This window comes from Zootoca vivipara, chromosome 15 (genome assembly GCF_963506605.1).
Source record: "Zootoca vivipara chromosome 15, rZooViv1.1, whole genome shotgun sequence".
NCBI classification, from domain to species: Eukaryota; Metazoa; Chordata; class Lepidosauria; order Squamata; family Lacertidae; genus Zootoca; species Zootoca vivipara.
This window is the reverse complement of record NC_083290.1, coordinates 34,961,207-34,989,115: the sequence shown is the minus strand read 5'-3', so window position 1 is coordinate 34,989,115 and position 27,909 is coordinate 34,961,207. Positions and strand designations below refer to the sequence as shown.

Genomic DNA, 27,909 nt, shown 5'->3' with positions numbered 1-27,909 from the left:
CACTGAAGCCCATGTACCTGTCAGTGCCACCCCGATTAGGCCACTACGGTACCACTAAGATGCTTAAAACCGACTTGTGAGGACTTGGAAGGTAGAGTCCTCATTTCTGTCACAACAAACCTATCAGAACAGCTTAATGGACCTACTTACTAAACTGCAACCTGTTCCACAGCAACACTCATGAACTGGAACTCTCTGCAATAATGAACCAAGGTATATGGCTAGTTTTGGTCCCTGTTGACATCCCCTGGAGGGGAAATGGAAAAACCAGGTAGCAGGTAGTCTACATAGAAAGAGGAGCAAATTTTCTTTCTGAGGTGGAGGTTGAAGGCTCAGTTTTTCTTCTTGGCACCGTTGGCTTTGATTTTTCCGTATAACCACATGATGTCGATGTAGAGATTACGCTTCAGGACAGCAGAAGCGCAGACAATGGCTCCATGAAGTGCTCCTGGAAAGCCACCAACAAAGACATCCTGACCTGGCAGGGGGAAACAAAGACAAGGAGTCATAGAATCGTAGAGTTGGAAGGGACCACAAGGGTGATCTAGTCCAGCCCCCCACAATGCAGGAATCTTTTCCCCGACATGGGGCTCAAACCCACAACCCTGTGATTAAGAGTCTCATGCTTTACGGACAGAGAGCATGGGCATAATTGCCTCTTGTCAGTCTTTACTCTTGACTATCTTTTTCCTCATTGCCACCCCTCTTGTCAATAGCCAGGAATGTTGTTTGGGAGAGCACCCCAGTGCTGCAAAGTGCAGCTGAGTTATATTATGCAGAAGGTCACTTGCAGAAACCCCTTAAGGCACTTGTATAGCCGGTAGGAAAAGCTAAGAAAGGGACACACAGAAAGATCAGGCAACTTTAAAAAGAAACCCAGACACCCCAAGACCTAGTTCATTCTATTTTTCTAATCGAGTTTAATATGCCACTTTCATGTTTGAACAAGACCTAACCTTTGGGAGTGGCTTCCTGCTATTCCAGGGACTAGGGAGAAATTGTCCCTCCAGACTGAAAGTGTCTTCTAACTTTACAAGAGGGGTTTTAAAAATTGTACTCCTGGGGAAAAAAGTAATCAATGCAGCACTGCATTAGATAAAGTTATAAAGATGTAACTCTCGAGGTCCCCTGCACTCTAAGTATGAGATGCTGACGGTCTGAATCTAAGGAAACAAACAAAGTCGGCTTAACATCTAAACTAGGTGGCACAAGTGTCAATGATACTATCCTATATCAATATCTTTCAGGATGCGAATGCGGCAAATCCGGAAGTATTTTTCTGGGTTTCACCCCGCGCGCATGTGCAGAAGCAGCACCTCTGGTTGCAAATTCCTCGGGATGCAGCCGGACCTCCAGAACGGATCCCGTTCGCAACCAGAGGTACCACTGTATAGGGATGGCATTGCTACATCTGCAATCGTAGAGGAAAGCCACTTGCTTTAAACTCACCAAAGTACTTCTGCTGTGAAGCAAGGAAAAAGTGGGCGCTGTTTCTACAAAGAAGCAATGGCTTTGGGTACACTATAGCTCAGGGGTGGGGAATTGGATCAAGCACCCAAAGCTTTCCCACTCCACGAGGGCCACTTTGACAGGTGGGTCAGACAGACACCAGGTACCAGGTGATTCACATTTAGAGAAATTAAGTTCAGCCCCTACTGCAAGCCCCTCTCTGCACCAGGATTTGGCTGAACTCAAGATCTCTGACCGGCAGCTCCTGAGCAAGACAAATCCCACAGGGCTTGCATTAGGCACTTTAAGGCTCCTAGTAGTTCCTTTGCAGTTGCATCTTTACTTGGTCCTCCCCTCATGTCACATCATGTCATGTGTGGAGCAGGTGGGCGTGGCTTAGGGGAAATGGCCAGCAATATCTGCTTGGGTTAATTCCCATTCTTCCTTTGCCAGTTCATTCACTCATCTGCACCTCTAGGGCAACAAGGCTGGAGGAAGAGAATGCCCCCCAATGTAGCTTTTGTTCCCAAGCTCCACTTAGAGTAGACCCGCGCCCCCCCCCTCTCCTGGGAGCCAGACCACACATCAATGAAAACACATGACACATAATTGGGATTAAAATGAACACAATTTTTATTAATTTCAGATGTAGGAAAACCTTTTCTTAGGCATTGGGCGTGTATCCCTCTCAGTCCTCCGGTGGGGGTCTGAGGCAAGACAGGGTTAGTCATGAATATGGGGACACTGCGAAATGTGCGTTTACACAGCTGGCCCCCATTCCAAGTTGCTTATCGGAGTTCTGTAACCCACCACTATATGCCCGTGGCCATAGACTCCCCTTACTATCCTCTTTAATGTGGATCCTGTTATTGCTGCTACCGGAGGGGGTGTGTCACCACGCCACCCCATTTATTATTGGATGATGGACTAGAGCAGGGGTGGCCAACTCCGAAGAGACTGCAATCTACTCACAGAGTTAAAAACTGGCTTTTTTTAGGGAGGAGGAAAGCCCCGTTTTTTAGGGGTTCAGGTCAAAGTTGTTGAGATTTTTTAGGAAGGAGGAAGGTCCATTTTTAGGGGTTCAGGTCAGAGTTGTAGAGCTTTTCTGAGGTGGGAGGAAAGCCCTCTTTTTGGGAGGTGAAGGGCTAAAATGTTGAGCATTTTTTAGGGGAGCCAAAGTTCTTGAGCTTCTTTTGGGGGGGGGAGTCAGTGATCTACCAGTGATCTACCACAGACATCCAGTGATCTACCAGTAGATCACGATCTACCTGTTGGACGTGCCTGGATTAAAGGATTCTGCCCTAGGCTTAAAAGCACCACCCGAGACCGCGAACTTGTGATCTGGCCACCAAGACTACCTACAACTGAAACCACAAAAAAACAGACGGCTGCCAACCAATCCTGGAGGCCCTGCTTCACAGCCTGCAACCAATGTTCATTCCCCAGCACAGTCAGGTGTACTCTGTTAGGCCTGCCTAAGGCAAAGTCTGTGCTCGCTCGGTTCACGCCTCTAGCTCCCCCACCGGCCCACCACGGATTGGCCGATTTAAAGCACCTGGGTTTGGTGGGAACCCAGAGCTCCCCATGGCAAGCCCAGGGGGTGAAGCAACAGCCCACCTCTCCATCATGGCTCCAAGAAGATGGCGGGGCTGTGCGCCGGGCCACAAATGTCGCCCACTGTCGGGACCTGGTGAGCGGCCATTAATGAGCCTAGGTGAACCCTGCCCATCAATGGGCCTACTCTGAATAGACAACCCTTATTTTTCAAAGTCAAGACTAGTGCAGAAACTTCATCTATTCTATGCACTCGGGATGGGACAGGCTAAAGAAGTTAAATAAGACTAACAGTGAAGGGTTGTGGCAGGCTGGAATTGGTAAGTAAGTAGCGTTTACCTGTTAGGTAGAGGTTTGGGACAGGGGTCTGAGGGCGTATTGTGGCCATGACTTCCACCTGGAGGCGGGAGATGCTGTGATCTGCACCATACATCTCTCCTTGGACAGAAGCTATGTAGTGCTTATTGGTGAGAGGAGTTCCCGCAGAGACATACTCAATCTGTTCAGAGAAAGAGATCAAATGGCCAGGGAGGTTCATTGTTATTTATTCAGTAGGATCAGGGGGAAACTTTAAAAGAATTTAAGGAGAGCACAGGGAGGACAGGGAATATGCTCAGTGGGATTGCAGCCTGTCTGTTGGGAAGGGGTTAAGTGGAATAAAATAAAGAATATCACCAAAATCAGCATGGCTGGCTGGTGCTCTGAATGGGAACATTCCACACTGCAACGTTTTGCTCCTAGTCCATCTTGACTTTTGCAATCTTCTTGCTGCTACAGTATTTTAAACTTGGTCGAGATGTTCTGGTCCCGAACTGTTCACAGTTTGGGGCCAGAACATCTCGGGAACTGTACCATCTCCTTAAGAAACCTTGGGGCTTTAAATTAAGAAGAAAAATGGAAACGGAGCAAAAGCAACAGATAGACAGAAAGTATAATGAATAGTAGAAGGCAAGCCTTGCTTCTAAGAGAATAACAAAAGGACAGAGACACTCATCCTGAACCCTAGCTGATCTTATGAGCTTGCTGAATAAGCTATCAGTAATGTCACTAATGAGGGACGCGAGTGGCGCTGTGGTCTAAACCACAGAGCCTCGGGCTTGCTGATCGGAAGGCCAGCGGTTTGAATCCCCGCGACGGGGTGAGCTCCCTTTGCTCGGTCCCAGCTCCTGCCAACCTAGGAGTTTGAAAGCACGTCAAAGTGCAAGTAGATAAATAGGTACCGCTCTGGCGGGAAGGTAAATGGCACTTCCGTGTGCAGCTCTGGTTCACCAGAAGCGGCTTTGTCATTTTGGCCACATGACCTGGAAGCTGTCTGCGGACAAATGCCGGCTCCCTTGGCCTATAGAGCGAGATGAGTGCCGCAACCCCAGACTCCTCTGCAACTGGACCTAGCGGTCAGGGGTACCTTTACCTTTAATGTCTCTAACCTCAGTTGACCTCAAAAGGATGGGGGCAGCACTATCCTTAGGCTATGTCAGATCTAGGACTTTATGTGCAAACAATTTCTAAAACACCATGCTAGAAATTGTTTAAAGAGAGCTGAGAAGTTCCTTGTTTGCTGCTGTTTGCACAACTGATGGTGTAAGACAAGGAGCGCCCTTACCTTATCTTTTATTTGAGGGTAAAATTTCAGAACCGTTTCCATTATGTTGTCCACAAAACAGTTTTTGAAGGCCTCATACTCCGCTCCCCTCTTAGTAACCTTTTCCTCCTTCCATTCCTCAAACCATTCATATTTTGCAACTGCCAGGACAATTAGAGTGGACTTGCCTATAATGAAAAGAGCACAAAGCGTTTCATTAGTAATGTGGTTGCCACAAAGGGACATCTTACCACCCCAGTTTATTGCAGAAGATTTGGCAGGTGTCGAGGGTGCGCGTCTCACAAACCTGGGCATTCTGTGACACCTCATCTCATACAACCATCAGCACTCTGGGTCCTCTGGCCAGCAACCCAAGCTGTATTGACCTGAAGACTGTCAGCTAGCCTGAAATTGGCTATCTGACTTCACAGCCCAATGGAGAGGCATATAAAGTTCTTCCTCCTAGTCTGGTTTGGCTATCTGAACAAATCGTATTGGCCTCACTCAGTGACCCAACTGTTCAGTCTGGTATCTGGCCTTTGTGACTACGCCGCCTTGTTTCCCTGATCTGGTATTCCAGTCCATTCATGATTCATATCTCAAGCCCATCACCCTACGTCAAATCCAAACCCTTTAACAAAGTAAGTCATGGGCCCAGCATGATTCTGGATCCTAAGATCCACTCTCCTTTAGATTGCTCTCTGCATTTCCAAGATTCTGTCGTCTATGGTAGTTTGGGGTAGGGGTAGGGTGTCGAGGGAAGAGAACTCCCCCCCCCCATTGAGGACAATCTCATAGGGGCTGCTCACTGGCAGTGGGTGAGTTCAAGTTGTGGGCAGGACCGCAAGCCAAAGCAGGTGGGGCACCTTTTCTCTCTTTTCCTCCCCTCCTCCTTTCATTCCAGGCTATTCCAGAATTCCAAGCTAAGATTTGCACGTAGCTTTAGGGCCACAGGTTGCCCAGCTCTGGGCTCCATTCCCTCCCACCCCTTAAGAAACACAATGTTGCATTGCTGGTTCAAACAGCACCCATACCTGGGTACCTCTTCTCCCAGAGGGGGTCCTTAGCCGATGGAGAACCAATGTATAGCAAGGGAATATTCTCTGGAGCGGTTTCTCTCGAACAATTAAAGTAAGTAACAAACCTATCAAGAAAGAAGACTTACTCTGAACCTTGACTTCATAAAGTGTACAAATTATCAAACTATACTATTAATGCTGGAGAGAGGAAAAAGCTTGAGAGAGTTGAAGGTGTCTACAATTTCTGGGGCTTGTAACTTTTGGCTGGCCTAAATTTTTAGGCCCTCCCTTCAGTCTCCCACAAGGGAAAAGCCAGGTGGGGGCAGTGTACACTGTTGAATGTCTTTGGGGGGAAAGCATGTTGTGCTGCGATGAAAGCTACATTCCTTTGGAGTGTAAGCATAGAAGAAGAAAAATCTGTACCAGGCTCCAGGAGGAAACATCTCAGAGCACTTGTGCTTACCAATTCAGATATACCATTTTCACAGCCAGTTAAAAATAAATTAAAAATGTGTTGAACCAGGAGAAAGTTTTGAAAATTCCGTTCAGATCCACCCAATCCGAATACAGTCAAGAGAATTAGAATTTAGAGTGCTAAAGTTTAGTTCTGCACCTACCATAGAGGCCCACTCCATAAAGCCATCATGCAAGGTCATTTCAGGTGCTTTTTCTACAGACAAGGAGCTATGGACACAGTAGCCAACAGCCAAAAGCCACTTAGAGGTTATTGAAAAAGATCTATCAGAAAAAACGACCTTCTAAAAAGTTAGCGGCCACAACACCACATTGTTGCCTGATTAATTCCATAGTTTAGCTATCCAATAAATGAAAAAGCATTTTCTTTTGTCTCCTGCTAATCGGATCTACTGAGTGACGGATAGAAAAGTCCACTGGCAGACTTCTCTCACTACCTACCCCTCCTTGGGTCACTTTATTCCTTCGCCCCCCCCTCAAATAAAAAGTCCCCAAATTTTCATTTCCTCATTAGGAAACTCCTAGGTCATTTTGGTTTCATGCAGTGCTTTTTTTCTGGGGGCACGCAGGGGTACGCATACCCCTAAACATTTTGTGATTCCAAGTTTGGCCTCATTGAGGGGAAATGTTTCAATATGAGTAGGAAAACGAGAGTACCCCTAAACATTTTCTTAAAGAAAAAAAGCACTGGTTTCATGCATACTGAAGAATGAGCCAAGTGTGATGTCATCCTGGATATAACTTCTACAATTTTGGCCATATGATCCAAAAGTTGAGAGAAGGTTCTCTTCACCCACATATCGCTGTGGTCAAATAGATTTCGAATTTTCCCTAACTCTTAGCTGCTTTGGTAGCAAAGTGACACCTTACGCTTCACTGAGGTTGTTGTGTCGGTAGATGTAGTAGTTCTTAGCTTCAAATCCCAGTTCTTCGTTGGAACCTTTGAGTCCGATGAAGAGGCTGATTCCTGCTATGCCATGGCTGATCATGGAGAGCTGGTTCTGAACACCTGCCCAACGACCAACAGAGGGAAGGAAAATGGGGGAAGACAAGGCAGGTAAGCTCTAGAAGTAAAATTATGAATCAAAACAGCACCATTTGGCATCTTAGATTGGGAAATTGGAGCAAAAGCAACATTCTTAAGCCAACCCAGGTGGCGCTGTGGTTAAACCACTGAGCCTAGGGCTTGCTGATCAGAAGGTCGGCGGTTCGAATCCCTGTGACGGGGTGAGCTCCCGTTGCTTGGTCCCAGCTCCTGCCAACCCAGCAGTTCGAAAGCACATCAAAATGCAAGTAGATAAATAGGAACCGCTATAGCGGGAAGGTAAACGGCATTTCCATGTGCTGCTCTGGTTTGCCAGAAGCGGCTTTGTCATGCTGGCCACATGACCTGGAAGCTATACGCTGGCTCCCTTGGCCAATAATGCAAGATGAGCGCGCAACCCCAGAGTCAGTCACGACTGGACCTAATGGTCAGGGGTCCCTTTACCTTTACCTTTTATGAAACATCACTAGCTTTTCCTCCTGCCAAGCATTAATTTCCATCTCTTACCTTTGCTGTATGACCTGTGCCATGTGAAGGTAACTTTTAACCCCTCCTTGGGATGCAACTGCCCAACTCGTTCTCCTTATTTACATCTTAGTTTTTTTTATATACTTTTCAAGTTTATACATTTCATTAGTTTTACAATCAATTTAACGTTTCAAAGTTTGACAACAAAATTAAGGGCTTCTGGGATACTGTTTATGCGGAGTTGAAAAAAAATATTTAAACAAACTTTTATAAAGAAACCAGAAGCCTTTTTATTGGGCATATTAGCAATCCAAATGAAAATAAGAGAATATTCCTTTATGCATCATCGGCAGCAAGAATATTAATTGCAAAAATAATAATAATAAAATGGAAAAGTGAAACAGTACCAACAAAAAAAAGAGTGGCAAGACAAGATTATTTGATTATCTTGAATTGGCAAAAATGACGGATGCAATTAGGGAACAGTCTAACAAAAAAAATTCAAAAAGAATGGGGAGTGTACAGAAATTACTTTTAAAAAACAGTTCCCCCAAATCAAAACCCGGACTTGCTTTGAGTAATTTTTGCAAAACAAATTATGGTCTACAAGCATAGTATATGGAGAAGGGTAGAAATGAAATTAACAAATTACCAAAATTTAGCAGTTAAAGTAGGAAGAATGAAAGGGTTAACTGAGGAAAAAGCTGGAAATGATTGGGAACCATTCAAATTATATTTCAAGAAAAAGATAGAAAAAGCGAATCTTATGGCAGAGGTATGAAAGGCACAAAAAAGAAAAAAGGAAAAGATTGATAGAATAAGTATGCAACTGAATAAGGTAACATAAATCAGTATATAGGAGAGGCTGGAAGTCATAAGTGGTGAAGGGGGGTGTGGGGAACAAGGGGGTTAATTATTAATGTTGTTTCACTTTAAGTTTTTTTTGTTATATTATTATTTAATATTATTATTTAACATAATTCATTATTTAACATTATTCATTCACTTATTATTGGTTATGTTATAATTTAAGTTTAATTCTTTGCAAGATGTTTGGAGATTTTGTTTACTTTAAAATTTTTTCAGTTATGTTATGTTGTTTATATTGTTTACGTATGTGTTTTCTTTTTTCCCTTTTTCTTTTCTTTCTTATGTATGTTTTTAATGAAGAAATCAATAAAGTTATTTTATATTTTTTAAAAAGGAGAAGGGTAGAAATGATGAAATGAGAAAGAAACAGTTTATCAAACACGAAACCAGAACTGCTTTAACGAGGAAGGAAGTCTATTAGAATAGAATAAGAATCGGAAAGAGAAAATAGGGTAACATAAGTCCATATGTAAGGATTTATGGCTATACAGTGGTACCTCGCAAGACAAATGCCTTGCGCAACGAAAAACCATAATTCAAAAGCTTCAATTATTTGGCGATCAGCCTTCTTTATGGTCGAGCTCTCACTTCCATACATGTTTTTGGTGACTCGCAAGACGAAGTTTTCTATGGCTGCGCTTCGCAAGATGAAGTTTTTGGCGGTGTTTTTGTTTGTTTTTTTGCTGCGGTAAACCGTGCAAGACGAAATTATCACAAGACGAAGTGACTTGCGGAACGAATTAATTTCGTCTTGCGAGACATCACTGTATGTTTGTCATTTGTTTTGTGTTTTTTTTTAGTTTGTTTCTTAAGTGTTGTGTGCGTGCGTGTTGTAATGAAAAGTTAATAAAAAACATTTTAAAAAATGTTTCAAAGTTTGAATTTCTTCCCCCTCTTTCTGCGGTTCCTTAAATTTATTTTTTTAGTTTCTTCTACATATCCAAGTTCATTTAATGTGCTCGTTTAATTATCTACTTTAAATATATACTCTTATGAAACTGCAGGTTATTACAATAATACTGCCAATGTTTTTATGTTTGCAATTTATCTGTAAATATTCAATAAACCATTTCCATTCTTTTATAAAAAGTTTGTTATCTTGATTTCGCCATTTCTGCATATTCCATATGTTTTTGTATCCATTGTTCCTTTGCTGGGACTTCTGCTTCTTTTCACTTTGGGGCAAGTAGCATTCTTGCTGCTGTTGTAGCATAGCATACATAAATAAATTTCTATACAATTTAGGTAGTTCTGTCCCCCTAAGTCCCAAAAGAATTCATTGTATATCATTTCCCAGTAAGCTTTAACCTTATTACAAGACCACCACACATGATAAAAAAGAACCTTCTTTCTTTTTACATTTCCAACACTTACTCGATTTAGATTTATACATTTTTGCCAGTTTACTTGGTTAGGCTCCTTATTTACAATAAGAAAGTTTCCTATCTGCAAAATTCTATGTTAGGTACCTATTAGAAATAAGATTCCCAGCGTTATCTCTTGTAATTGTCAACTTTCTTTCTGAGGTGGTCAGTATCAGAGAGTATTTTGTATTAGATAAAAGTCTAAAACAAGCCTAGTTTTATTCATTGTCCAAATAGTATGTGTGCTTTTAATGTGTTTTTATCATATTGCAATCTATTTGTGGGTCTTTGGACCACAATGAAGAATTGATTGATTGATTGATTGATTGATGGGTGGAATAAGAAAGTTTCCTGTACCTTGCTTTATTTCCCCCCAGTATTACTTCACTGTGATAAACTTAACCTAATTTAATTCAACATTCCAATTTTCAGTTCATGGAAACCTCTGAACTATTGGAATATTAAAGTGGATCGGCAATTCAGAATTGTTCTCCAAGTGTCCTAGAGGAACACTTCATTTCAATGATTGTCTCATATCTTGACTCCTATTTGGTCGAAACCATTTTTACTCCTGAAAAAGGGATAATTCCAGGAGTGGCTCTCTGAAAGGGAGGTTGACTGAGGGTAAATGGTTTTGCGTGAGCAGGTCCATAATCTCCTGCTAAAAGTTAATCACAGAATCAAGGTGACATAGTAGGTCAAGTTAAATCTCCCATTAGCCTTAGACACCTCAAGTTAATTTTTTTACTGTTTAAGAACTCTGCAGGAGTTCACTAGGACTCCTGTTATCTTGTGTCAACTTTTCACCTCAAGTTCTCTTTGTCAAGGATAAACAACTGCTGCCACAGGAACTCACGTGAAGGAGACTCAAATCCTCTTAGGTGTGTGGCTGTTCATTCAATAAAATACAGGGTTATTTTTTACTTTTAAGAAAAAGGTATCTGCTGCTTTCAAACATTGCACTAATTAAACAGGTTTGTGCATCTCTCAATCTAGATATCAATATCCTTGAAAACAAATGGAATCCTTTACTGAATTCTGCCCCTATATGCAAGTATTGCAAATTGTAAAGGGCGTGGCCAAGATGTTACAAGGAGCAGATTTTCAGTGACGTTTGGAAGAATATTTATGTTACAACCACCACCACCACCAGGTATTATATAGCATACCTATTAATTTTATTCGCTGGAGAATAGTGTAAGGTAAAGTTCAGAGTAAGGGCAAATTAATTTTTTTTATTACATCAGGGTTGAGGAACCTGCAGCTCTCTGGATGTTGTTAGACTACAACTCCCATCATCCCTGATCACTGACCATGCTGACTGGGGCTATTGGGAGCCAAAGTCCTAACAGCACCTGAAGAACTGCAGGTTCTCCACCCCCTTTTGCACGATCAGCGTAGTATTGTGTATTTTTCTTAGGCAGGGCCATGGTTGGAATGGATGGGATTGGCCAACGTTCTCTAAAAACAAAAAGACAAGCAAAGAAAGACAAAAGGAAACACTATTCTTTAACTATTATCAATAAAGCAACTTGCAATTACAACAACTGAACCAAAGACGAATGTATAACTTACACAAGATGCTTCAGACACACAGCACAGTGTATTAGTATTAAAGTTATAGAGTGAAAAAAACTAACTGAGCATAGGTCATTCAATATAAAGGGATAACTGAAGTTCACTGACATCTGTAGGACTGCTCTAAGCATGACAACATTGGCTGTCACCCAAGCATGTATTTGACTTTGGCACTTTTGAGTTTTGTAGTACTACATCTATCGATTGCCTGTAAAATATCTACTGTAACACACTTTGCTGACTTGATGCTCAGACCATCTATGAAAAGCTCAGGGAGCATGTGGCATAATATATATTTAGTACTCAGTGTTTTCTGGTGTGGGATAGGTTTCTTGGGGGTTCTTTAGATTAATGGTGGACAGACTTCAGACTTGTCAGAACTACGTCTTTTTGTTTCTCTAGAAGAACTCCAAGATTTACGGTACCAACCAGAGCCAGGTGCATAAGACATAGAACAGGGCACTCTGAGCTGAGGATTTTGTTTTCGGTACTAGAATCAAACTAAGTTCATGGTCCTGTCACACAAAAGTCCACTCTTGATTAATGTCCCTCATTTTAACAGCTTAATTAAGGTGGGAAAAGACCTTTGGTCTTCCACGAACTTTTACCTAGTAGCAGCTTCCTGAACTGTGAGTTCAGGCTTCCTGAACTGTGAGTTCAGGCTTCCTGAACTGTTTCTATCCTGGCTGGTCATTATAAGAACCGGTGCCTCAACTTGCTTTCCTCCCTCTTCCCTCCCCATCGCTTTTCCTCATGTGTCAATCATAAGCTTATTGTAAGCCATCCTGGCTTTTGGGCTGCCTGTCCCACTTTAGATTACTTAAAAACCTGAAGCTTTACCTGTAACTTTTAAATTACCTGTAACTTCTAAGCGGCCTCGGTCCGGTATACCTGAAGGAGCGTCTCCACCCCCATTGTTCTGCCCGGACACTGAGGTCCAGCTCCGAGGGCCTTCTGGCGGTTCCATCGCTACGAGAAGCCAAGTTACAGGGAACCAGGCAGAGGGCCTTCTCGGTAGTGGCACCCACCCTGTGGAATGCCCTCCCACTAGAGGTCAAAGAGAACAACAATTACCAGACCTTTAGAAGGCATCTCAAGGCAGCCCTGTTTAGGGAAGCTTTTAATGTTTGATGGATTTCTGTATTTTAGTGTTTTATTGGAAGCCGCCCAGAGTGGCTGGGGGAACCCGGCCAGATGGGCGGGGTATAAATAATAAATTATTATTATTATTATTATTATTATTATTATTATTATTATTATTATTATTATTAATGCTCTGCACTACCCAACATTGTACAGCTCATGTTAAGCACTTGGCAGCCTTTCCCCCTTTCATTCAGGTTCATTTGTTAAAGGAAATCTTTCTATTCAACACTGTGTTTACCATATATCAAGAGCCTCAGAAGCAACACGTGAGCTTTCTTTCAAAGCTATTAAAATTTGCTTACAATTTGATCCTTCCAGGGCATACTGGTAGTATGAAAAACTCTCGTGAGATTTAGAAGGATTGTGCTAGGGAAACAGAGGATTGGCCGTTTTGAAAGAAAAACCACACATATTATTATTAGAGTCTTGGAAAAGTTGAATCCCATTCAAGCCAATGCATAAATTCATCTCATATTTACCCCACCTTCATCCCTTATGAATTGGCCCCATAATTTGAGTCCTTTGACCCGAAGCCTCTGATAGTGGGGATCAGAGGGCAAGCAGGAACATGGCATTCTAGAACTTCTGTCCCACTTTTCAACTAAAACATACTTTTTGCTTTTGAAAAGCAGCAACACAAAATTCTGAACAGCAGCAGATTAAAATAGTTAAAATCAGAAGATAACTGGGGGGAGGGGGGAAGCCTAGGAAAAATGTGGCACACCAAGGCAAACCATTCTAGTACTCCATTGTACCAATTTTGCAGTTTATTTTCTTTTACAGGGTTCCTGGTTCCTGGGAATCACCTGTTGAACTGCAGTCAGCAAGGTTTACCTTGCCTGGGCCAGTTCACTCTAGCGGAGATTCCTCCGTGGGCTGGATTGTGTGTGAGCACGCATGCCCGCGATTTCTGGCATCTGCGTAGACATGATTTCCGGTGTCTGTGTCTGCATAGACGCGATTTTTGGCGCCACAGAAGTGAGTCCGCGCACCGCGCCATTTTAGCACAGCACGTGGGGACTCGCCGAGCGGGTGGTTCAGTTCAGGGCAACTCGTGGGCCGGTTAAATGACCCCTGTGGGCTGCTTGTGGCCCATGGGCCTTAGATTGCCTATCCCTGTAGTAGGATGTAAGGGGGAGGGATTATAGAGAACCCCGCCCTCTCATCAGGAGCAGCCCGTCTCCAAGCAGTCATGAAAGCGCGGGGTCTGAAGGGGTGAGTCAGGAGACGGAGAAGGAGTGCCAGGGCTCTGGCAGCATTGGACATTGGAGAGCCCCTACTCCACAGGCAGGAAGAGAGAGAGGCGGGAAGGGTGGACAGGGAGAAGGCAGACCGTAGACCCTTCCCCCCAAAACCGGTATTGAGGAGGAGGAGAAAGGGGAGGAGATTCACTGTCCCGAGGCTTTTATGTTGGTCAAAGTCGCGAAAAGGGGCAGTGCCGGATTCTGATACGGAATGAGAAGACATGAAACCGACAGCTCACTACACTGTAAATCAGGCATCCCCAAACTGCGGCCCTCCAGATGTTTTGGCCTACAACTCCCATGATCCCTAGCTAACAGGACCAGTGGTCAGGGAAGATGGGAATTGTAGTCCAAAACATCTGGAGGGCCGAAGTTTTGGGGATGCCTGCTGTAAACAATGTGCACCAATAAAGACTTTTGAAAGACAAGTATGTGGAAGGTCATTACTCAGGAGTAGTCTTAACAACCCTGACATAAGTGATATATACATTTTGGTAAATAAAATATTTTAAAATCCACAGTGTTTCAAATTCTGTCAAGCACTTGGAAAGGGAGGCCTGTGAAGTCTTTTAGGTGAGCCCTCTACTGTCATTTCATTCCAACTTGTAATAGCTTGGTCATTTTATTACTGCATCTTTTATGATCTTTAGTTATATAATAGGCACTTTGGATACTTTTGGTGATAGAATACACAGTCCTGCAAAGCAGACTAGGTGGAGCAACCCAGGGAATGCACTGAATCCAAAATGGACCAAGGTCTTACAGAGATGCAAAATGTTAGCTATTGAAGAGCCAAGTGTTATATATGCAGTAGATCCCAGAACCTGCAGAGAATTCTAGGAGGTTGGTGTAACCATTTCAGTTTAGGCCCTATCAGGTGAAAGTTGTAGGACCTACAGTATGTTTTCTCACAGTATCAAAATGGACAAACATTCCTGTTTCAATGCTGTGGATGGATAACTAAGAAGGAGGAAATAATAGAACAGAACATATCTGAGGAAAAATTATCATAGGCAAAAACAGGAAGAAATTGGCTAAGACACAGCTAGGTCTGAAGACTGGTCTGGATTGCACTGAAAGGACCTCTGGACGGTTTTCCAGGACTCTACACACACGCATAGCATGATTTGTCATGGTTTACCACTCAAACAAACCATGAGTGGTAAACCAAAAATATAGCAAGGCTTGTTTTTCAAGCTGCCTGCCCTATTCAGCCTTTCCATCACCTTCTTTCACAATGGAAAGCACTGGGGGAAAGTTAAAAGTAAAGGACCCCTGGATGGTTACGTCCAGTCCAAGGCGACTATGGGGTTGTGGCTCTCATCTCACTTTCAGGCCGAGGGAGCTGGCATTTGTCCACAGGCAGCTTTCCAGGTCATGTGGTCAGCAGGACTAAACTGCTTCTGGGGCAATGGGACACAGAGACGGAAACCAGGGCATACGAAAATGTTGTTTGCACTGAAGGCTTGGTTTAAGCTAGCCACAAAAACATTTTTAGTACAAACAAGCTTTTAATTATTGGGAGAATAGAATTCAGGATAAAGGAATACAGGCCAAAAATGTATGTACAGAGGAATGTACAAAAGAGGAGCTTAGGAGTCATAGCAGGCTGAAGTAAGATCTTCCACAATCTTGCAGCTAATAAGGCTAAGTAAGTAAGTAGGTAAAATATCAAGCGTGATAAAACTGTAGTATAGAAATTCCTCTGATCCCGGCTTAAAGATTCTTTTAAGAGTAGCGGTGGGGTGCTCAGATTTTGATGTATAATATATGCACACAATCCACATTACAGCCACCTGTGTTTCCCCTCCCTTTAGTAAAATCTGGCCCCCTACACGGCTACAAACCTTCCATACACCTACACAATGGAAGCACAAATTGTCCTGTGTACTCTTACCTGGCAAAGCTAGCAATTCCTTTGGCAGGAGCTGCTCATAGGTGTTAAAGATGCCGGCATCAGAAATCACAACAGGAGCATAGACGTTGACAAGATCTCGACCTTTCTTTACGCTTACACCTGAAAATAAGATCAAAATGTGTTCAGACCAGATAAAGTTTCTTTTTGATTGGTCTAATCAAAGAGCAGGGAGGAAATCCTTTCCTGCCGATCACAGAAAAGTCTCAACCAATGACAATTCATAGGTGGAAGCTGGTAAGGAGGTGAGTTTTTTTTTTAATGCTTCTTTTCGGTGGCACCTTCAAGTTCCAAGGGTTTCTGTTAGTTTTTACAGCAACTTTGCAAAGTACGCCAATACAGTCACCCTCATTTTGCAGATGGTCAGAGGAAGAAGAGTTGGGGAGGGTAATCAATATTACAGGCAATCCTTCAACTGGCAAAAGAGGCTCAGTGAAATTAAGAGGGAGGGTTTAAGCATGTAAGCAGCTTAAACACCTTCAGAGAAGTTTAATGTGGGTGGGAAGAGCTTTGGTAGGATTGTTTATTGCCCTGGTTCACATGAAGGTGCAAAGCCTCCCCTCTTCCATTGTCCTTCACAAGAGACTCACTGACACACCTAAATTTCAGGCAAGACAAACGGCAGAGTGATGTTAATTTTTGCAAGTTAAATGCATCCTGGGAAATGCAGCTGAAAGCAAGAGCATGTTGATGATTCCTTCTCTAAAGGCTTCTCTTTCCACACCCAGCAGCCGAGCTCAGAAAACATCCTTATACACAATGGTCTCATGCAGATGCCACAGTAAACCATGGTTCACCTGCTGACTGTGGAACAAATCACAATTAGAAGCCAAGGTGTGTTCTTGGCCTCCAGATTGTGGTCTGCTTTGGGAAAAAGCAAATGTGATCTAACATTCAGACGTCACAAGCTTCATGGCTTGCTACTTCTGCTTGTTCTAGGGACAAAGCAGAGACATGCTTGTTCATAGTAAGCCATCAACCATGGTTTACAACCACATTCAAATGAGGCCAATACTTTAAGCCAAGAGAGCTGCAGCCAACCAATGTAGGAATAGAGAACTATTTTCAACCCAAGGGCTGCATTCCCTTCCGGCCAGCCTCCTGGGAGGCACATACCAATGGTGGACGAGGCACATACCAATGGGAGGCACATACCAATGGTAGACAGAGCAAAAGAAGGGACTCCTAAATAAGGCAAAAAGGTAAAGGACCCCTGGACGGTTAGGTCCAGTCAAAGGCGACAATGGGGTTGTGGCGCTCATCTCACTTTCAGGCCGAGGGAGCCAGTGTTTGTCTGCAGACAGCTTTCCGGGCCATGTGGCCAGCAGGACTAAACCACTTCTGGTGCAACGGAACACCATGACAGAATCCAGAGCACACGGAAACACTGTTTACCTTCCCACCACAGTGGTACCTATTGATCTACTTGCATTGGCATGCTTTCGAACTGCTAGGTTGGCAGGAGCTGGGACTGAGCAATGGGAGCTCACCCCGTTGTGGGGATTCGAACTGCCAACCTTCTGATTGGCAAGCCCAAGAGGCTCAGTGGTTTAGACCACAGCGCCCTCCATCCAGGCATGCATTAGCAGCCAGACAAAAAACACTCAAGGGGGGGTGAGGGGTGTGCGGCCTGAAAAGAGTACTTAGGCCCCCAGGCCTGTGGTCCCCTCTCCTGGTGTAGCCAATCCTGAACTTGATGGACCAGTAAAGCAGCTTCCTACAACAGGGAGCTCTTGCATGGAAAAGTAAATAAGGTTAAGAGCCCCAGAATCACTCGGGGTAGAAATTAAAGCAGCATGATCAAGGGGTTGCACATAAGCCCTGAGGCTTCCCATTTCTTCCCCATCCACGCAGCAATTCCTTGGGCTACACGGGATGCTTAAGGCACAATGCAAAGCGCTCTGGATCTTCTTGTTATAATCCACAAAGCAATCCTCTAATACAGATCAGTATTGTCCTCATGTTGCAGGTGGGGAAGGAGAGATGTGGCAAAGGTTACCTGAGTTAGCCAGGTGAATTCATGGCAGAAACGATAATGCATGAAAACCTGGGGTTTCCATATATTTGTTAGACTACAGCTCCCATCCCCTCTGATCCATAGTTGCCAACTCTCCCATATTCCCCGGGAAACCCCCCGTTTTTCCAGCTGTTCCCAGCCGAAAAAATGGATTTTTTTGTTTTCCCTCGGTTTATTCTGGCGCGGTGGCCATTTTGGAACTGGGGGGAGCATGCTCAGAAGTGACTTTTGATGCTGCTTTGCCCAGTTCCAAAATGGCTGCAGCGTGACTTCTGGTGCGGCGGCCATTTTGGAACAGGGCAGAGCAGCATCAAAAGTAGCTTCTGAGCATGCTCCGCCCAGTTCCAAAATGGCGGCAGCGCTACTTCCGGCCTGCTACTTCCGGTCCAGTCCCTTATTTCTCAGGCTGGAACTTGGCAGGTATGCTCTGATCATGGGCCTTGATGGCTGGTGCTGATGGGAGCTGGAGTCCACCACCATCGGGTGGGTCACAAGTTCCTCTCTCCTGCTACACTGGGACCAGGATGGAATTTGAAATAGAGACTCTCAGCTACTCTACTAAAACAGCTCTGAGGAAGAGCTCACCACAGGCTTTTCCTTGCGAGTTCACCAAGATGCTCTGCACAGGTGCCTTGGTGAGGACAGCCCCTCCAGCGTGTTCAATGATGGGGATGGAGTGAAATGCAATTTCACTGGAACCTCCCTGAGGGTACCAGGCACCTTCCAAGAAATGATCGACAAGGATTGCGTGCAAAGGGAAGCTTGACTTCTCTGGAATAACTCCTGTAAGACACAGAACAAGGCTTATTAAATCAGAAAGCCGAAATTGTAATTGTGGTTTAGGGGCCCCCCACTCTTGAAGTCCTTTCCAAGCAAGGTCTACACAGGAATGGCCCAAGTCTACACACACAGCAGCTTGGAAATTAAGTCCATTAAAATATTAGTTCACAGGGTACCACAAAATATATAATGTCATGTCTAATCAAAGATAGTCGTTTGTGGACTTAGGGCTGGGGGTGTCTGCATAAAAGCTGCCTCTTTTTTATTTCCTAGAGGATTTTTTTTTACTTCCTTACCCAAACATTACATTCATCCCACGAGGCTCTCCTCTGCCCCCTCCTATCATCTGAAGTTAGGCAAATGGGAACAGGATGGAGGCCTTTTTGGTTGTGGCCCCTGCTTATAGGAATGCTCTTCCTAAGGAGGCTCACCTGGTACCTATTATGATTCCTCTCTCAGGCCAGCCAGGGACATTTCTATTTGCCTAAGCTTTTATTTCATTTGCTGAAGTTTTCTGGCACATTCTGTTCGAGGGGTGGTTCAGATATACGAAGCCAGTTTATTAAGCTGACAAAGAGCATCGATCCAACATATTTACCTGTCTCCCGCTGCCTCATCAGCTTGCATATAAAATACACTCATATTTTAAAAGGCTCCTATAGAAAAGGGATAGTCTGACTAAGCAGAGATTAAAACAGTTTCCTGGTTTATATGGGACAAGAAAACCTGGTTTCAACTAACCAGGATAATGGCTGGTGTGCCTAGGCCCAACACTTTCCCTCAGCTTCCAGTGTAAAAATTAAAAACAGGATGCTACCCTGCTGAGCTTCTCCACTTCTATCACACTTCATTTGTGGCCATTCGTAGGCACAGGGAAATTCAACACAATGACATGTTGTGCTTTTGATATTTACTGAACGATACCAGGGTAGGAAGAGACTCAGGACCACCACTTCCAATGGCAGCCACGTTGATATACTTTTGCATTGTCTAGTTCCACCCACAGTTACAAGTTTAAGTCCCCTTAAAGGGGGCAAAGGGATTGCCCTTTGACAGCATTTCTCAACCGCTGTTCCGCGGCACACTAGTGTGCCGCGAGACGCTGGCTGGTGTGCCGCAATGTGCGGCGACGAGAAGGGCGATTTGCATTGTCACGTGCCTGGCGGCTGCCAATAGGCAGCGCTAACCCGCCGGAAAGGAAGCCGGCCGGGTCACGACGCGGGGCGAGCGCAGCTCTCAACAGCCACCACCACGGGAGGGTGGTTTTAGACAAACTTAAAGAAGCTGGCTGGATGAGCTCAACCTGAAACTTGCTGAGCAAAGGATTGTGCTGGCAGAGAAATCAGCGGCTTGTGAAGCCTTATTACAGGAGATTGCAACCAACACAGCAATTGGCAAGTGTTTCTTACAGTCATAATTATATAGTCAATATAGGGCAGCACAGAGTTAATTTTTTAAACTTTTTAAATGGTGGTGTGCCTCGTGATATTTTTCATGGAACAAGTGTGCCTTGGCCCAAAAAAGGTTGAGAAACACTGCCCTTTGATATGATAAATTTATGATGCACATGCCCTTGAGGCAGCAGGGGACAGCATTACCTACCATAGGTAGGGAAGATATAACTGAACACTGCTCTCAGGTCTGCATTGGTCGTGAACTCAGCCGCCACTTCTGACAGGGTTTTGGATAGCATCCTAAAGAAAGGGGAGATGAAAGCCAGCAAGCCAGTGCAGTGCAAAAACCAGACCAAGGGCATCGGGAGCATTTTCAGAATTGCCATGTGGGCGCTCCCTTTGGCGACTCTCTGCGGGAGGGCGGGAAAGCAGGGAGGAGAGGTGGGAAGAGAGAAAAGAGATGGCGTTTAATGCGCACCTGAAAGACGCAGCACAATGAGACCTCACTGTTACAAGCACAAGAACTGAGGACTTTGGCATTCGCTAGCAAGATAGAAGCGGTTGTAGAGCAACCGGCAAAACAGAAGCACAGCCACGGCTGAGCGGAAGACCACATGTGATGCAGCTAGCAAGTGGTTGGAAAGACTGCCCCCCCCCCACAACCCACCCGAGATCCTGGAGAGCTTCTGTTAGACAGAATATTTGATACTTGACTAGATGGACCAAGAAGGGAACTTCCTTTGTTCAGAAGGCACGGTGGATATTCAGAACCAGACAACCTAGGGATGGGTGGGGGTACAAGTAGTAATATTTTTTAAAAAATTATTATTATTATTATTATTATTATTATTATTATTCCTCCAGGATTTAGAAGCCTCTATGTTGGGTCCAAGGCTGCTTCCTTTTTGCTGCAGCTGGTAAAGGCACTTTTGATAACCTCGGTAAATATATGCGTTATTTAAGATTACACATTTTGTGAGGTAGATTCAGCTGAGAAAGGAAAAAGAGGCATACTGGATACATAGATTCGGTTCATTAGCACCCGCAGGGTTAAATCTCCAAGCAGAGTTTAGTGCCTTTCTATGAACGAGGAATTTCAAGGATATGGTGGGGAATGTTTTTTATCCTATTCGTGAGATTATTAACAGTTGTATATCTTTAAGAGTTGCTGGTGTTGTACTTCTTGTAAGGATTTGGTGATTTGAAATGATTTACTGATTGAACCTTGTATTTAACCTTGTAACCAACTGTTGCATTTTACCAATCTTTGAGAATTGTGAGCTTTGGCAGTCTTGTTAAGCCTTCACACATGAACCTTTGGTGAGTAATTTTAAACATTTCTGTATGATATTTTAAAGAAATGTATAAGCATTTATGGTGCATCATATGAACTTCTTATTATTTAAGAACGAGTCCGCCCCCTGAGGAAACCATTCCTGTGAAACGGGCAAGAAGCTGGCCACCCATCGGATGAGATAAGAACATATGGGAAGAGATAAGAACGCATGATACATCATAGCACTTTATTGTCAGACTTGATTATTGCACGTTATACTGGACTTTTATGACTGCGAGCATGAGATTTTGCACACATTTTTGAATCTCCTTGTATATGTGAAGGTTGTTTATACATATATTTGCACCTCACGGTGGTTTACCTTTTCATTGTTTCGAGAAAGGAAAACTGGCTTCAGCGCTGTCACATAACTTTTTAAAGCAAGAAATAGTCCTTTGTTCTTAGATGGTGAACTTATACGTCAATAATAATAATTTATTATTTATACCCCGCCCATCTGGCTGGGTTTCCCCAGCCACCCTGGGCGGTTTCCAACAGAAAAATAAAATAAAATAATTGATTAAACATTAAAAGCCTCCCTAAACAGGGCTGCCTTCAGATGTCTTCTAAGAGTCTGGTAGTTGTATTTCTCTTTGACATCTGATGGGAGGGCATTCCACAGGGCGGGCGCCACTACCGAGAAGGCCCTCTGCCTGGTTCCCTGCAACTTGGCTTCTCGCAACGAGGGAACCGCCAGAAGGCCCTCAGTACTGGACCTCAGTGTCCAGGCAGAACGATGGGGGTGGAGACGCTCCTTCAGGTATACTGGACCGAGGCCTTTTAGGGCTTTAAAGGTCAGCACCAACACTTTGAATTGTGCTCGGAAACATACTGGGAGCCAATGTAGGTCTTTCAAGACCGGTGTTATGTGGTCTCGGTGGCTGCTCCCAGTCACCAGTCTAGCCGCCGCATTCTGGATTAGTTGTAGTTTCCGGGTCACCTTCAAAGGTAGCCCCACGTAGAGCGCATTGCAGTAGTCCAAGCGGGAGATAACTAGACCATGCTCCACTCTGGCGAGACAGTCTGCAGGCAGGTAGGGTCTCAACCTGCGTACCAGATGGAGCTGATAGACAGGTGCCCTGGACACAGAATTGACCTGCATCTCCATGGACAGCTGTGAGTCCAAAACGACTCCCAGGCTGTGCACCTGGTCCTTCAGGGGCACAGTTACCCCATTCAGGACCAGGGAGTCCTCCACACCTGTCCGCCTCCTGTCCCCCACAAACTGTACTTTCGTCTTGTTAGGATTCAACCTCAATCAAAGCAGGCATCAGCTTACAAGGGCACTTCCCTTGTGTTGGAGAGAAGAGGGGTTGCCCCTTAAGATGTGGCTTGCTTTCTGCAATTTGTATATGCACTTGTATTTTAAAAATATCCCTGCTCTGATGAACTAGGGCACCTTTTTAGTTCATCTACGGCAAATCCTTTGAACACCTTCTCAGAAGTAAGCTCTGCTGAGTTCAAATATATCACTTAATCTAACAAATGGGTTTAAGACTTTGCAGCCATAAAACAAAAAATCAAAGGTCTTTCACCAAGGCGCAATGAAAAAAATGATTACCTTGACAAGCGTCACAAATCTGTCAATATTAGCTTCTTCGCCAGGAAATTGCTTCTTTAGGCCTTTGACATATTCCTTCTCTCCACTGTACAGGTAATACCTCTTGCAGCTGTCAAGATCTCCCAGAATGACGGTATCAAAGGGAGAGTCCATCTGGGCCCATTGGAGCTGCCCGTCCGTGAGTTGATCGATCATCACGCGTAGGATAGAGTCCTCCTGCATCTGCCCTATGTAATGGATCCCTGGAAGGCAATGAATGGGTCAAGTGTCATAACGGAAAAGTGATAACGAAAGAGATTAGGTCCTAAATTTTAGAACTGGGGTGTGCGTGTGTGCTGTGCATCTTTCACAGTTGGCCTGCTTGGGGGTTGGGGTGGAACAAGCAACTGATTTTTAGTCCACAAATGATACGCAACACTGCATAATTGATGACTTCTTCCCGGCAATTTGCATTCTGCTTCCTTTGCATTTAAATGAAGGATGGGGGACAATGTAGCGATGACATACATTGTGTCCAATTTCACCTGTAGCAGACAGCGAGATAAATGTAGTTTTGTCAGGAGTTGAACTGCAGCAAACGGTATTTGCTGGAATCAATTCTTTTCTGGATAGGAAATGAATAAGCCTACACCGGCAATTTCTGCGAGGGTTCCCCAACATCCCTACATGTGTGCAGGGGTGTAGCAAGGTGGGGTGCGGTAGATGCGGCTGGCCCCGGGTGTCATCACTGAGAGGGGTGACAAAATGCTGGGCGGCACTCACCGCAGGGCCTGCAGCGCGCCTGAGCCACGGGTCTCTCCTGTGAGTGACGCGGTGGCATGGGCACCCATAGGCTCCATGCTGCCCCAAACAGTCTGCCCGTTGCCTCCCCCTCAGCTGCAGGGCGGCTGAGTGGGAGGAGGAAGGCAGACTCCTCAGAGGCCCCATAGAGCCCCTGGGGGCGGCTGGCCCCGCCCCCAGGCACAGGGCATGCACGCCACCCCAGGCGCCCAATCGGTTTGCTCCGCCGCTGCATGTACGTAGTCATAACTGCTCAGGCCCACTCCCTGATTGTGGGGGGTCACCTTACCTACGTCAAACTCGAAACCTTTCTCGTTGAAGGTATGGCAGCAGCCCCCTGCCTTCCCATGCTGCTCCAAGACCAGCACGCGCTTCCCAGCTTTAGAGAGCATCACAGCCACCGCCAGGCCCCCATAGCCGCTTCCAATGACGATGGCGTCCAGGCTGTCAGGAACCTTGTCCCTGGAAAAAGCTGGAAGACAGGCACAGAAGACATGAGTATCTTCCTACGGTATCATGTAGCCAGGCTAGCTATTAGGCTATAGCATAAGAATTTAAAAGCCACATAATCTGGCATGTACTATCCCTGCCATGTTCCCACACCTCTCTCCCTGACCCCCCAACCTCTGAAGTAATCCTGTTGCTATAATCCTCGACCTACCTCTCCCACTCACCTCTTCCTGCTGGTTATCCTAATTTGCCACATCACAGCCAAAATTAGATTGTGTGTAGGAACTCTCAGATCCACCACAACAGAGAAGATTGAGATACACACACCACCACCACACCACACACACACACAAGCACCCCAGCTACCAGCAACTGCAATTTGCTTAGGATAAATGATGGAATTTCCTGGAGGCAAAGCAGGGGTGTGTGGAGACACAAAAGTGTCATTTTATCAGATGTGTTTGGGAGGTAACCATTTGTAGCTTAGGAGAGATATATACCAGGGGGACAGCCCACTGGGAATTCCGTGCTGTGCAACTGAACTAGAGCATATGCATCTGAACACTCTAGCGCCCTTGCCCAAGTCTAGTTCATTTTAATAAGTAGACCCCCTCACTGTTAGCAAGTTAGGATCAAACAAGATGAAATGCCATTCATGGAATTGTGTGAATGAACTGCAGGTACAGCCCCCCAAATTGGTACCCTGGTATGGGGAGGAGGAGGATTCAGCCCTTTGCTCTGCTGCAGCCTCAGACTCCCTATGTGTGCTATTTTCACAGGGCAAACAACAACAACAACAACAACCCCACTTCCATTCATTCCAATGGGAGTTTCCTTCCCAATGCAATAGTGGGAATTCAGTTGATCTTGTTTGGCACTGCAGTGGGGGCTGAACCCTTTGCCACCCATGCCAGGGTCCTGATTGGCACTGGGCTCCCCCAAAATCAGTGTAATAATAATAATAATAATAATAATTTATTATTTACCAGTATACCCCGCCCCAAACTAGTCTTGGCACCAGTTTCAAATTACAGTCTCAATGTCATTAAAAAATACCGGTAATAATGTCACTACAGCAACCAGACTAGTTTTAGCAAAATGATGGAAACCAGAAAGTTCTCCAGCCAAAATTAAGAAGTTATCAAAAGAAAGAGGGATGAAGTTAACAGCCTTTAGCAAACTGAACTCCAAGGGAGCAAGCCAATTGAAGCTAAGCATTTTAACACCCCACTGATTCCAGTTGGAAAGTTAAACATGTGCTGTACAACAGCATCCCATACATGCTTACGCAGTGTTCAATGGTATCAACTCCCAAGAAAGTTTGCATAGGGCTAAAGCTCTCTCTTCCATTCAAAGGGCTCAGTGCTGGATGTGAGGGCGATCTGGCTGCGACATCTGTCACCCCATTGATCACCAGGGTTGATTCGGCTGATCTGGCTGGCTAGGCGGGTGTCCCCTTCCTCCCTCACCGCTCCATGTGCGTCCCTCCCAAAGCTGCACGCTCATGTGCGTCCCTCCCAAAGCTGCACGCTCGGTGGAAGAGGACGACCTTCCCAGATAGAAGGAGTGTACCGTTCTTCAGTCAAGGGTATACGATAGCTGCGCTCCCCTGCTAGAACCTCCAAACAAGCTCAAAGGGCTCAGTGCTGGCTGAATTAAACCTCTGTTAGATGGGAAAGTAATCACTTTATTTACATCTGTGTAATATACAATATTCAGTATAATATGAAAGTGTTAGCAGACAGAGCAAAACCAGGAAGATTTTAACTACAGTAGTTAGTTTTTAAAGGTAAAGCAGTAAAATTCAGGGGGTGGCTTTCAACAGCAGCCTGCCTCACGAAGTTGTTGCGAGGATAAAAATGGGGAGGGGAGAACCACCAAAAGCTCCATGGTGAAAAATGTGGTATATAACTTACAGTGCTAAGGCAACAAAAAGAAGCTGCCTTGAAGCAGGTTAGCCTATTTCCCATCTAGCCCAGCACTGGCAACTTTGATTGGAAGGGTCTCCAACAGAGGTGGCTCTTTCCCATTGCATGTTTTTAAACTGAAAATACCAAAGAGGCAGAATTTGGGGACTTTGGCAAGCAAAACACGAGATAACCATCTATACTAAGCTCGACAGCCCCCTAAGCCCTGAACTAAACAGCGCGCGAAGCAACAAAGGGAGGGAGAAGAAAACCTTTTTTTAAGGCTGCGGCCCTGTGCTCTCTTGCCAGCCAGGGAGCCCCCACGGAACAGCGCTTTAATCCGCTGCAAGCATTCCTAGGAATGGATTGATCCCTTCGCTATACCACCACTGAGCATCGTTCACGCGCCACTTGATCCCCCACCCAGCAGCCCCGTTTTTTGGGGGGGGGGCTGCGTTTGCCACCCTGGCAGCGCCCCACGCCGGGGTTGACTAGCTGGGGCTGGCCGGTGGCTACCTTGCTTGAGGACCTTTCTGCGCGCATCTTTGTCGGTCACCAGAGGCGCGGGCGGCCGCCTTGAATCTGCTCGGAAAGGGTTGGAAGAGCCGCTCCGGGTGCCTAGAGCTCTCCAAATGCCCAGGAGGAGGAGCGCGCCCACGAGCGCGTACACCCACATGGCTGAACACAGTGGTGGTATTCCGGGAGAGTCCCTGGAACGCTTGGAAGGCCATGAAACCTTTGGACAGCGGAGGGTGCTGACAAATTGCGAGAGCAAAGGTCCGGGAGCTCATGTAAAAGTGGAAAGCGGGGTGAGGGAGACCAGTGACCTGTAGGGACTAGAAGCATGTGTGGAATTTGAGACGAGATAGGATGTCAGTCTAAGGATTTAAGGAGGGGTGTCGGATGATAAGAGTGACAAGGGGATGCTTGTGGGAGCAAAGTGTTGGGCAGAGTTAAGGTCAAAGTGAGACATGGGGACACGGAGGCAGCCATGTGGGGGCAGAGAGGGGCAGCTGCCCCCCAGTCAACAAAAAACAATAAAAATACATAGCTAACTGAGGTTCTGCCCCCCCCCCCAACAAAAGGCCTGACCCCCGTGACAAAAATTCCTGGCTACGACTGTGCAAGGGGAGAAGTTTGCAGTAGTCAGGGTCCAGGAAGAGCTAGGGGGCAGCAGGAAGGATTTTTTGCACCTCTAACTCAGATTCTTTTCCCCAGATTGCTGAACTCTGGCAGGCAAAGCAAGAGCTGAACTCAACAGGGCACGAAGCAACAGAAACCAGCAGGAGCCCTTCTCTTATTACCCGAGAGTAAACCCCATTGAACATACTTTACTCTGGAGTAAAGATGCATAGGCTGGCACGGCGAGTGCAGTTAAGAACGCCCGCGCTGCCCACCACCACTGAGCATCGTTCACACGCCACTTGATTCCCCACCCAGCAGCCCTTTTTTGGGGGGCTCCCTTTCCACCCTGGCAGCGCCCCACGCCGGGGCTGGCTAGCTGGGGCTGGCCGGTGGCTACCTTGCTTGAGGACCTTTTTGCGCGCATCTTTGTCGGTCACCAGAGGCGCGGGCGGCCGCCTGGAATCTGCTCGGAAAGGGTTGGAAGAGCCGCTCCGGGTGCCTAAAGCTCTCCAAATGCCCAGGAGGAGGAGCGCGCCCACGAGCGCGTACATCCACATGGCAAGCGCTGCGAGGACGCGAAAGTGAGACGCCGGCTCAAAGCGCGCAGACATACAGCAGCAGCCTCCTCCTTCCTCTAGTAGGCTGGCCCCCGTGCGCTCCTGCCCCTTAAAGGCGTAGTCCAGCCTCTCCCTGGGACAAGGGAGCATCCTGCTTGGGATTGCCAGCCAGGCATCCTCTGAAAGTGCAGCCAGGATGCATCGATATAAGAAGAGACATTTCAGGGTTGCGCAAGGCCAGGGGACCTGTGTGACCCTCAAGGTTCCGCTGGCCTTCAACTCTGATCAGCCACA

General features: G+C 45.6%; 1 protein-coding gene across 1 annotated transcript; it reads right to left on the bottom strand.

Moving 5' to 3' along the window:
• Positions 1-332: 332 nt before the first annotated feature.
• Positions 333-27,644, bottom strand: RETSAT (retinol saturase). Its single transcript, XM_035139724.2, has 11 exons — positions 27,456-27,644; positions 23,866-24,048; positions 22,797-23,038; positions 20,108-20,309; positions 18,311-18,508; positions 15,691-15,810; positions 6,949-7,087; positions 5,620-5,729; positions 4,607-4,773; positions 3,343-3,502; positions 333-478 (listed from the first exon to the last, which is right to left on the bottom strand). Exons 1-11 carry the CDS (start codon positions 27,613-27,615, stop codon positions 333-335), a joined length of 1,827 nt encoding a protein of 608 aa, XP_034995615.1. The 5' UTR covers positions 27,616-27,644.
• Between the last annotated feature and the right edge of the window lie 265 nt (positions 27,645-27,909).

Bases quoted from the DNA above. Each gene is read 5' to 3' on its own strand.
- RETSAT (XM_035139724.2), bottom strand. From the start codon at position 27,615: ATGTGGATGTACGCGCTCGTGGGCGCGCTCCTCCTCCTGGGCATTTGG. The intron at 24,049-27,455 runs GTAGCCACCGGC...CCTGTCTTCCAG, and splicing joins CAAAAAGGTCCTCAAGCAAG to CTTTTTCCAGGGACAAGGTT. The intron at 15,811-18,310 runs GTGAGCTCTTCC...TCTTATTTTCAG, and splicing joins CTCGCAAGGAAAAGCCTGTG to GTGTAAGCGTAAAGAAAGGT.